Source organism: Felis catus, chromosome B3 (assembly GCF_018350175.1).
Source record: "Felis catus isolate Fca126 chromosome B3, F.catus_Fca126_mat1.0, whole genome shotgun sequence".
In the NCBI taxonomy this organism is placed as follows: domain Eukaryota; kingdom Metazoa; phylum Chordata; class Mammalia; order Carnivora; family Felidae; genus Felis; species Felis catus.
This window is the reverse complement of record NC_058373.1, coordinates 33,872,649-33,885,252: the sequence shown is the minus strand read 5'-3', so window position 1 is coordinate 33,885,252 and position 12,604 is coordinate 33,872,649. Positions and strand designations below refer to the sequence as shown.

The following is a 12,604-nucleotide window of genomic DNA, read 5'->3' as shown; positions in this document are numbered from 1 at the left end:
TGACTAGAAAGCAAATGTTTTATTACTACTAGATGATTTCTAAGATCCTTCTAACACTGTATTATTCTATTGTTCTGTCACCTGAGAAAAAACTCCAAGTATGCAATGACATGTCTCACCTTTACAATGGAATATAATGGGACAGTTATAGTAAAATGGAAGTCAATATTAAAGCATAAAACCTTAAATCCTGTCCACCCAGTCTGAGTAATGTATATCCTGTTATTTGTACCTTTTGATAAAGAAAAGACCATCTAACTTACTGAAGCATATATAACTTTGATCTATAAGGGCCATATTCTGATATATACACGTATTGCATAGTCAAAACCAATCAGGGGCTTAACTCAGCGTGCAGAGTGTACCTTTTTCAGAAGAAATTCATCCATACTTTTTAAATCACTGACACTTGCTATGATCTGGACAGAGTCATTTTGCCAGTGCACAGATTCCAAAGCCACATTGCTGATCTTCACGCTTCGCTTCCGCTTTGCCTTTGGAGAAGGTTCTTTGTTCTCTTTGAACTCCTTCCGGCAACTACCAGGCAAGTCTGGGCTCAAAGGAGGTGTCGAGTGATACTGAACTAATTCTACAATTCAAGATAAGTATCCAAAAAAAAACTTTTAGTGAAAATATTGAAATCTCCATATTCTTCTAAGTTTAACTTCCTTTAGTAAGTCACTGAAGGAAACATATGTAAGTATCTGAAAAGCCAAGTAACGTTAATGTCTGAGGTTAAGCAATTAAGCAATAAATCCAGACTGCATATTTGTACAGAAAATGTATTTTAAAATTATCACTTTTCGAAAGGAAATGCCACCATGTCTCCCAAGGGGCTAAGGTCTGATACCAAAAACCTGGATAGAGGGGTCTGGTAGAACCGAAGCCTGGAATCAGACACCACAGTCCCAAAGAAAAAAAAGATGTAATCACCCTGGCACATTACATGCTGTTAACCCAGTCATAGTTTCACTATATTAGTTTGAATGAACATTCAGCTATATATGAGTCCAGCAAACCAATGAAATTCGTTAATTATTATTATTTCATTACTAGGGTCTAAAGCCATAAATGTTCCAGTTATATTATCTGGTGTTAGCCTGGCAACCTGTCTAGAGAGCCAGGTAAGTCAACTGGCTCATTTCTCCCTGGTCTCTTTAGTATTTACGACTGTCTTACATATCTCCCAAATAACTAAATTTCTCAGGAATCCTAGGATTCCTAGAATTCTCTGAGAAATCTCCTGGAATGCATTAGATTTGTATATAATATTGGAAGGCCCAACAAATCTTCTTAATAACTATTTACAGCAGCGAAATTAGATTCCATGTAAGTCCATCACAATCCAGAACTATACTGGGTTTGCCAAAGCCCTACCTGGGGCTTGATAAGAATGTTGCCCCTTCTCACTTCACATTTCAGTTTGTTTCTCTGACACATATTCACCTATCCAATAGTATGTCCTCATTCCTTCTAAAAGCTAATTCTGATAATGAAGGAAAAAAGTAGCCTCCTACATGCTAAATGCCACTTCAAGCAGAAAGGCAAACCCAATCTAAGATATGGCACCACAATAAAAATTATAAAGATATAGGATATATGTATGTGCAAATTAGTATCAATTGACTTTAATTCCATTATATAACCTAAACATATAAGTATCTAATTATTTCATTTAGCAAAGTCAATATCTTTCTCAAATAAAATAATGATTACTATAGAAATTATAATACTATTTCAGTATTAAAAACAAGGGCTACCTTAATAAATTGCTACCCAAAGATAAGTAAAAAGCTACAATTTTAATTTTTATATACATATCCTTAAGGAGCAACACACAGTAAAGCCTGCTAATAATATATGCATCAACTAAAGAGCCTTATGCTTCCTTCCTGAGAATTAGCCATTGAGAATAGAGCTGTGAAAAATGAAAAATTTAGAATGATTACTATAAACCAGATAAGATATAGGAAAGAGATCCTCTTAGTAATGTAATGGTAAGAATTCCCCAAATTTCCAAACTGAACTTGTAGTATTCATTTAATTCATTATTGGTTTTATCCCTATCAGTTTGCTAACTGATAGGAGCAAAGCCACAACATGCAAAAATAGGGCTCTAACTACAGCTCTACCATTTTTTTCCCTGATGCACAACTGCCTCTGCTTGGGCTCATCCATTCCTATGTGAAACCTGATGTTCTTTTCTCCTTGTCCCTTTATCTTACCCTAGATATGAGAAGTTTTGTCTACTTATTTTAACTGGGTCTGCTCTTTCCTTTAGAGATAATAACTTTCTTCCTAGATCCACTTTCTATTTTATTCAATCCTGATATTTCACTTACCCACTGGTATTTCACCCACTCATTACCACACACTCATCTCTGGTATATAGCCCATCATTGCTGAAGATAGCTGGCATTTTTACATAATGATTAAAAACTCTCACAGGTGCTTGAGCAAAGGCTTGGGGGGAAATGGCATAATCATCTAATGCTGGAATTACTGGAATCCTTGGAAAGTTAGTAATTCTAGCATTTAGAAAGGCCAGTTTTCTCAACAGATGAACTCACTGTTGGGTACTTCCAAGTGTGTTGTGACTGATGTCCAAAATGTTAAAATAACAGCTACATTTATAAGGTCCGAGACATTGACAGTATAGTACATACTTAATATATAGCACAGGGGTTTAGCCCCTGGAGCTAGGCTACCTAAATTCAAATCTCAGCTCTGCCAACTACAATATGTGTATCAGCAAATAACTTCTCTGTGCCTCAGCTTTCTCATCTATAAATTGGGAATAATAATTATACCAACCTCAAAAAATTGTGAGGATCAACTGAGTTAATACATACAACATCCTTAGTACAGTGCCTTGCATATGGTAAGCACTCAAATATTAGCTGCTATTATCTTAATTTTTACTAAAACACAAATTTGTTAAGTGAATGAATATCAGCTAAATTTTTACACTGTAGAAAACTGAGGCTAACCGAAGATTCACCATCATTCTTGAAGTTGTTACTTCACCGTTTTGTACACTTCCTTGGAACTTCTATTATAGGTACAATGTAATTTTATAAAGTTAAGGAAGGATTTAACAATCCTGGTCCTATCTCATAGAATATCTGACCAACAGGAACAGTAAAGTCTCAGAAAGAGTAGAAAATTAGAAAGACAATCTCCACCCTCTATCTGTTTTACCATCTGGAAACTGATGAGCTGGAATCGTATCTGAGCCAGCAAAGAATGCTGACACCTCTGGTTGGGTGGCAGGTTTCACTCGGGTAGTCTTCTTCTCCCCTTGTCTCCCTTTGGCCCAGAATCTCATCTTAGCTCTCTGAGGTCTATTTTTAAAAATAAAGGTAAAAATGGAAAGAAATTAGTATATTACAGTGATAATATCTGTACATCACTTTAACCCATATAAACCTTTCATGTGTATGACTTCATATAACCTTCACACTTAAGTTTAATCATATTTAACCTTCAATTTCACATTTAAACTTCTTCTGGAAGGGAGATAGTTTCCTCATCTTGAATACAGGAAATAATAAGACCCAGAGATGTTAAATAATTCCTGAAAATGAAATGGCTACAAAGCAGTAAAACTAGAATTCTAACTAAAGTTTTCTGATTCCTAAACTGGTATCTTTTCACTCTTGTCCTCCTTCCAGCTTGGATTTAGCACATAAACAACAACAAAGAAAATACCTTTTAAAAACTCACTGGTATCCCATCACTCTAAAATGTATCAGTTTACCTTTTTTGTTTTTTGGGTTTTTTTTTTTTTGTTAATTCCCTTCAAGTCTTTATCCATAAGAATGCCCATTTATTTTTACAGCACTGTAATCATGATGAAGACACAATTTTTTTTTTTTTTTTTTGAGACAGAGAAAGACAGAGCATGGGCAGGGGAGGGGCAAGAGAGAGAGGAAGACAGAATCCAAAGCATGGTCCATCCAGGCTCTGAGCTGTCAGCACAGACGCAGGGCTTGAATCATGAGATCATGACCTGAGCTGAAGTCAGACGCTTTAACTGACTGAGTCACCCAGGTGCCCCGATGAAGATACAATTTTAAACCTTTCCACTTACCATTATATAAAAAATATTTTAATGTGATTTATATGTAGAAGTTATCAATACTATTATTTAACAAATGCTACCACTTATTTGTTATTTTTCTCTAGGCACAAGTGCTTACACTGGCTTACCTTATTTAATTATAAAAACAAGTTTACTTTCAACTACAAAAACCATTTTATAAGTGAAAAACTGGAGGCTTAAACATTAGGTAACTTTCCCAAGACTACACAGCCAGTGAGTAATGAAGTTGAAAATCATAACTATATTGATTGTTATACTACCTTATTCTTATTGCTTATATATAAGCCTCATTATTATTGCTTATATACTTTCTCCTATCATATAAATTAAAAAAAAAAACACGTAGGATAATAACAGTGCACATTTACTGACCATACATCATGTATCCTAACCCCATACCCCAAGAGCTTATTTGCGCATTCATTTTTTGTTTTTTCTTTTTTTACCTTTTATGTTCATTCAATCAAAATAAATATAAGCATCTACCAGGAGTCAAGCATGATATGCCTTTTTGATATACCTAATTTTCACAACTACTATGATAAATAGCTATTATTATCCTTACTTTTTACCCATGAGCAAACTGAGGCTCAGAGGACTGATGAAGCTGAAAGTTAAAAACAGGTCTATCTGGTTTTGAAACCCACATTCTTTTTTCTTTTGTTCCTTTCTTTAAAGCCTATTACTAAACTTACACATCCATATACTGTAAAGAGAAGTTGTTCTACAAGGCTTATTAGAAAGGACAGCATCCTTCTGCCATCTCATTCCTTTTCTGATCCCTGGAGGCAACCCTTTTGAATTGATTTAACTTTTTAATATTTACCATACTTATATTGCTGCCATCCTTGTGACCACAAGTAATGATTAAGCATGTTCCAACACTCCTGTTCTACACTCTCCACAGACAGGTATGCCCCCAACAGAATCAAATGGCAATTTGAGTTAGCTCAATATATAATATTTTCTTGTAGTAACAGCCACTTTTTATTACACAAATAATATTCACAACTAAGGCATGTAATTCCCTGTATAACCTATTTTTTTCTCTAGAGTTAATGTTTTGCTTTACATTTGCTCACTTATCCACATCAATTCACTTCGAAATGCTTTCCTAGTTGTGTACATCTCTTTTCAACATGTTCAAACACAGTAAGTACTCCATTTCTTTAAGAAATCTCTCCCAGAGCCTTCTAATCTGCTCTAATCTGGCATGGTTTCCCTCAGTACTTGTACAAACATCATTTGAAAAGCTACTTTCATCCATCATCATTATGTAAATTCCTTTCGTCCCTATTGTTTTACAATGACATGTCTTTTAGTACGGGTCTGTTTTCATCCATTATGTTGGGCAATCACTGGGTGCTATCAATCTAGAAACCCATGTCCTTCAGTTCTATGAAACTTATTTAAATTACTTTATTAATGATTGGTCCTCTTTATTTTCTTTGTTCAGTCTTTCTGAACTTCCTATTAATGTGGGTCACTGGATCTTCTGAACTGCTCTATGTTCTTATCTTTTCTTTTTTTAATTTAAAGTCCAGTTAACATACAAGCAATATTCATTTCAGGTGTACAATACAGTGATTCAACACTTCCATATAACACCCAGTGTTTATCACAACAAGTGCCTATTTCGCCCATTCCTCACCCACCTTCCCTTTGGTAACCACTGGTTTGTTCTCTATAATTAAGAGTCTGTTTCTTAGTCTGTCTCCCTTTTTTTTTCTCCCTGTTGCTCATTTGTTTTGTTTCTTAAATTTCACATATGAATGAAATCATTCAGTATTTGTCTTTCTCTGACTTATTTTACTTAGCACAGTACTCTCTAGCTCCATCCATATTGCTGCAAATGGCATGATTTCATTCTTTCTGATGGCTGAGTAGTATTCCATTGTGTATATATACCACATCGTCTTTATCTAATCATCAATGGACACTTAAGCTATTTATCATAATTTGGCTATTGTAGATAATGTTGCTTTAAACATCAGGGTGCATGTATCCTTTTGAATCAGCATTTTTGTATCCTTTAGGTAAATACCTAGTACTGCAATTGCTGGATCATAGGGTAGTTCTATTTTTAAGTTTTAGATGAACCTCATACTGTTTTCCAGAGTGCTGCACCAGTTTGCATTCCCACCAACAGTGTAAAAGGGTTCCCCCTTCTCTACATCCTCACCAACACCTGCTATTTCTTATCTTGTTGATTTTAGCCATTCTGGCAGGTGTGAGATGATATCTCCTTATAGCTTTAGTTTGTATTTCCTGATGATCCGTGATGCTGAGCATGTTTTAATGTGTCTGTTAGCCATCTGGATGTCTTCTTTGGAAAAATGTCTATTCATGTCTCCTGTCCATTTTTTAACTGGATTATTCATTTTTTGAGTGTTGAGTTTTATATACGTTCTTTATATATTTCAGATACTAACCCTTCATCAGATATGTCATTTGCAAGTACTTTCTTTCATTCCATAGGTTGCCTTTTAGTTTTGTTGATTATTTCCTTCACTATGCACAAGCTTTTATGTTAAGGAGGTCCCAATAGTTCATTTTTGTTTTGTTTCCCTTGCTTCTGGAAACACGTCAAGTAAGAAGTTGCTGCAGCCGAGGTCAAAGAAGTTGTTGCCTGTTTTCTCCTCTAGGGTTTTGATGGCTTCTTGTCTTACGTTTAGGTCTTTCACTAATTTTGGGTTTTCTTGTATGTATGATATGAAAGTGGTCCAGGTTCATTCTTCTCCATGTTGCTGTCCAGCTTTTTCAACATCATTTGCTCAAGAGACTGTCTTTTTTTCCAATGGATATTCTTTCTTGCTTTGTCAAAGATTAGTTGGCCACACATTTGTGGGTCCATTTGTGGGTTCTCTATCTGTTCCACTGAGCTATGTGTCTGTTCCTGAGCCAGTACCATATTGTTTTGATGATTACAGCCCAAAGCGATTTTCTTAACCTTTTCTTCTGTCTTCCATTTCTTTGTCTCTTTCTTCAACCTTCTGAGATATGTCCTTAACTTTCTTTCCAACTATTCTAGTTCTTTATGTTATCATATTTTTAGTTTTCAAAGGCTCTTTTAATAATGAATGTTTGTATTTCATGCACTTTGTTTGGTTCCATGTATGCAGTTATATTTATCTATGCAGGTTTGCTGATTAGTTTCACTTGTCTGTCTTGAAGTTCCCTTTCCCCTGCATAGTTTATTTCTTCCAAGTTGTATTATATCCATTAGTTTTAGTTTCTTTAATATAAGATGTTTCTTCAGGGGTGCATGGGAGGCTCAGTCGGTTAAATGTCCTACTTCGGCTCAGGTCATGATTTGGCAGTTTGTGACTTTGAGCCCTGCGTCAGGCTCTGTGCTGACAGCTCAGAGCCTGGAGCCTGTTTTGGATTCTGTGTCTTCTTCTCTCTCTGCCCCTCCCCGACTTGTGCTCTGTTTCTCTCTGTCTCTCAAAAATAAATACATGTAAAAAAAAAAAATAATAAGATGTTTCTTCAAATGCAGTGATAAAATACAGGGCTGAAAAAAAGCACTATTTGGAAGTTCTAGTGTGCATTGGTGGAGCTTCCAAACTGGTCTTCCTTGTATGGTTATCTGGCTAGTCCATTTTGTAGGGCGAGCCTCTGATACCAATACCTCTGGTCTTTCCTAGGAGTTGTACAAAGGTCCCAAAGACTTTTTGAACGATTTGCCAAGGGGATATGTGAAATGTGGAAACTGAGTGGAATCTTAATATTCAGTATGTAAACATTCATTAAATCTCCTTATTCCAAATATGTACCCCAGTCCTCAAATGTATCTGAGAACTCCAAGTAAAGAGATCTTCTATTTTATCCTTTCCAGAGAATAAATTTCCAGCTTTCTGCTATGATTGGGGAAGATCAGTCAGCCAGAGGCTTCTTTCTCAGGTCCACCCAGTTGGTTTATGATTCAGCTTTCTTCTATTAAGACATTTAAAATTTGTCTATTTCCTTTTTGGATTCCACAATTTTACTATTGTTGTCTCTCATTGTTTTATTGTTTGTTGTTGTTTGACCTGCACAGGTTTTATCATTTTTACAATTTTGGAGGAGGAAGTAGAAATTAAATTTATATATTTAATCTGCTATCTCCAGCCATATGTTCTTTCTATTATGGTATATCTTTTTCCCAAAATTTGATCTCTAACATAATCTGGTCAGGATTTGCATTATCTTGGATTATGCCTCTACAGACATTAAGGAAGTGGTCTTTAGTAGGACTAAGAACCAGAAACATTTCAATGTAATCTTCAGGTGTTCAGTGAAGGCCCAATTGCCTTCTGTAACACAATAAGAGACAAAGATATTTACTTGCCAAATAAGAACTCCATATATTCTCTTAAAGGGAATAGAATTATTTCCTGACAGTCTTTTCCAGTTCTGTTTGTAAAACACTTTAACTCAGAGAACAGAATCCAAATCCAAAGCTGGAAAATATTGTCACTCTCATCTGGTCTAATCTCCCTTTCTGACAACAAAAAAATCACAAGTTGTATAATGATTTAAAGACTTTGTCCAAATCACACTGCTAAACATACAGAAACATAAAGCTCATCATGTAAATCTGAACTATCAGATGCCTGTCACATAGTAAGTACTTAATATTTGTTGAAAAATAAATTTCAAAACTAGCTGCTCTATCAACTATGCTTTTTAAAAGAGGCTAAGTATAAACTATAGTTGATTAGTAAATAAAATGATATCACCCCTATTAACTCGGTGTATATACCTTATATCCGAATCTGAAGCCTTCTGCCTCACTGCCAATTTTGTAATCTCTCCTTGAGACATAGTCTTATGAAGCTTTGTTTCTTCATCAACTGAAGAAAATCGCTGTGATGTCTGTAATAATTACATATATGGAAGACTTTAAAACCAAGTAACTATAACAGCACTGTAATTAAAACTCAAGTTATAGAATTTGAGAATTATATCTATGAAAAATATATAAAAATACATTCATATTATTTAGCAATTCATTGAAATAAAAGAACCTAGTAAAAACTCTATTAACTTCCTAATCTGAAGTAAAAAGAACTTGGGTCAATGAAATGCTGAATAGGACCTACCAGCTCATGTTTTCTGACAACTTAACAATGAATATCAAATGGAAAGGTATGAAAGAAGTCAAAGCCAACTAAAGATACAGACAAAAGATCCAGGATCTGATAAATCTAGAATACTAAGTATAGTCTTTCATGCCTTTTATTTGTCTCTATAAGTTAATAATTATTATGGCCTAACTTGCTATTATAGATTCTTATTATACTCAGTCAAGGATTTTAAAAATCTAGAAGGAAAAAAAAAACAAAAGCAAAAACAAAGACCAAACAATTAAAGATCATTATCACCACTAATGCTCTATACAAACAACTTACATAGCTTTATCAAACTGGGGCCTGAATTTCAATCGGCAATTTTTGTTCCATTTGTTTACAATGTGCCCCTTTAAAATTTGGAGGAGAAAATTTCTTGTTACCTATTCAAATCATTTCCTAGCATTTCATTTTTCTATAATTATAGTACTTTTCTTTAGCTTTTTAGTCTGCTTGACTATGGCCTTATCAACATAAATAGAAAATAACATGGTATGCTAAAATTTAAAGAACAGACTTCTGCTTCTGGCCAAGAAGAATTAACAGGGACCTGTTTTATCCTCTTGTCTGAAACAACCAAAAACAAAAACAAAACACAAACTCCCACAAAATAGTAAGAACCAGCAGTTATCAAGATGATGGACAGTTATCCCTGAGAGATGGGAAACAAAGGAAGTGAAGTCTTTCATTTTCCCCAGCCTAATGCCTTGAGACAGTTTCCAGGCTGTTACACAGGGAGGGGGAATCCAGGTGAACCCTGTCAGACTCTCTGAGTTGGACACATGAAGCTGAAGTCCAGAAAGACCAAGGTTGACTAGGGACCAAAAGGCAGAGTACTGAAGAGGAAAGCGATGCACAAATAAAGAACTCTAGAGATCTTCAGAAACTATTTAGCTGAGTACTAATCAATACTTCTCTGTCAGACAACTACCCAAGACCAGGCAAAGGATCACCTGAAAAGTTTAAAGGAAATAGAATCCCACACCTATGAAATCCCAGTAATAGTGCCTGTACCCAAGAGTCAGAATACATAACTTTATGATTCCCAGGGCACTGGGTGAAGTACACAGAGGATCTTGCCTCAGTAGTCAATAATGAGCCCTAAGTGAACTATTGCTCTGTTTAAGCCTAATAAATCTTTGTTTTACTTAATAAAAATTGTATATTAAGTATAGAACATAGTTCAATTTACATATAAATATTAAAATCACTACAGACTAATTAACATATCACCTCCTCACATTGTTTGTTTTTTGGCAGTGAGAGCACCTGAAAGCTACTCTTTTAGAAAATTTCCAATATTCAATACAATGTAACTAACAAATCTTAAAAGGAAGACCTAATTGCTTAGGAACAAATTGCTTCCAGAACCAAGCTCTAGAACATTACTGGAAATAACAGTCTCAAGAATATTAATTAAATACAAAAGTATTCAGCACCCAGTAAGACAAAACTCACAATGTCAGGCATCCAATAATGTTTATTTCTAGGCATGCAAAGAGATAACAGTATATGACTGACAAGGAGGAAAAAAAAATCAATCCATCTATAGTGACTCAAAACTGACAAATATTGAGCACTAGGAGATCAGAGAACTGACTAAAAAGAAAGGACTTAAAACTGCATGGGATTCAAGGTGACTTTTTTTTTTTTAATGTTTATTTTTGCAAGAGAGACAGAGCATGAGTGAGGGAGGGGCAGAGAGAAAGAAACAAGAGAGAGAGAGAGAGAGAGAGAGAGAGAGAGAGAGAGAGAGAGAGAGAGAGAGAGTCCGAAGCAGGTTCCAGGCTCTGAGCTGTCAGCACAGAGCCTGACACAGGGTTCGAACCCACAAACCGCGAGATCATGACCTGAGCCAAAGTCGGATGCTTAACGAACTGAGCCACCAGGTGCCACCAAGGTGACATATTTTTAAAATCACTGCTTCTGAGGAAAATGAAGGTAAAAAAGAAGGAAGGGGTGCCTTCTGGAGATTGAGTAGTGAAAAGGAAAAGAAGCAGAAGGGTAAAATTTAGAATCTAGCAAGGCAAAAAAGAAGTAAAAAATGAAAGACACAACAATGCCTTCACCACACACATACACACACACACACACACACACACACACACACATATACACGCACTCACACACCTACCAGACCCAAGAGGCTGCCTGTAAAATAAATTTTTCTTTGTTACACTGACAGAAGAGGAAGCCCTTGAAATCAAGTTACTTATAAACTATCCCAAATGAACATGCAGAAATTAAGACATACAAAATCTACACAAGTTACAATAAGAAAACAAAGAAAATTAAAACCAAAACAATGCAGTTGATTAACCCATCTCCCACAGACCAAAACCAAGCATGAAGTAGAAAACTGTAAATCAAAAATGAATTTAATAACTTCATATATGAAATACCATATTAATCAGAAATTAAAAAATTAAAAACAGAAATGAGCTCCCCCTTCCTAGAAAAACCAGGAAGAAGTGAAAAGAGTCAAATGAACTCAGGAAAGAAATAAAAAGATAGTAAAGAATAGCTTAGAAGATGCCCAAGGGAGAAAATACACAAATGCAAATTTAAAAGGGAGTGAACAAAGGCAGAAAGATAATAAAGAATGTAAAGTGATATAAAGAAATGAGTGAAAAGAGTCAGAAGAGAAGGTAGTTGAGTTGGAAGACAAGAAAAGAAGAAAAAATCATTTATAATTGGGGTCCCTACACAAGAAAAACAAAACAATGGATGGAACACAATATCTAAAACTGTAATCCAAGAAAGTGTTTCAAAAATAAGGCAAAACCTGAATTTATACACACACATGCATACACACACACACACACACACACACACACACACACACACACACACAAGTCCTGCAGGTATATGGGATAACTCACCTGTGATGATGAAGTTGAAGACATATCCTAACTTTTAGATATAAAGAAAAAAATTTCTGGAAGTCTCCAAGTAAAAAGAGCCAATAACTCTTTGAAACAGCAAGACAATTAGTCTGGTAACAGACTTCCAAAAATAACAAAGTGAGACAATAAAATAGCATTTTCAAAACCTCAGGTATAAATCAAGTAAAGTATGAATCAAGGATTTTATATGTAGCCAAGATGTCCCTTCAAATATCAAGGGAATTCCAGAGCTATGAGCCTTCCTGAATAAAGTATTAGGAGCAGAGCTACAACCAATCAAGAGATAAATATGGAAACTTCAGCAAAATATTTGATGTGATCATTTCAGATATTTAATAGATCTAAGACAAAAAACAAAGATGGACACTAGAGTGAAAGAATATGTAAAATTAAATGTTCTGACAAAGTAGAAGTAAAAGCCCAAAAAACAGAGAAAAGGTAGAGACCAGAATAATTTGATAGTTGTGCCAAAACAGGTGAGA

General features: G+C 35.1%; 1 protein-coding gene across 12 annotated transcripts in view; it reads right to left on the bottom strand.

The window, feature by feature from the left end:
• Positions 1–12,604, bottom strand: part of MYO9A (myosin IXA) — a 280,504-nt gene that overhangs the window by 78,467 nt on the left and 189,433 nt on the right. For all 12 annotated transcript variants that reach the window (XM_045059075.1, XM_045059073.1, XM_045059076.1 and 9 more), the window contains 3 exons: positions 8,850–8,962; positions 3,202–3,344; positions 366–589 (listed from right to left, as the gene is read on the bottom strand). In XM_045059075.1, the coding sequence (XP_044915010.1) occupies positions 366–589; positions 3,202–3,344; positions 8,850–8,962 (480 nt within the window). The remainder of the gene's footprint in view (positions 1–365; positions 590–3,201; positions 3,345–8,849; positions 8,963–12,604) is intronic.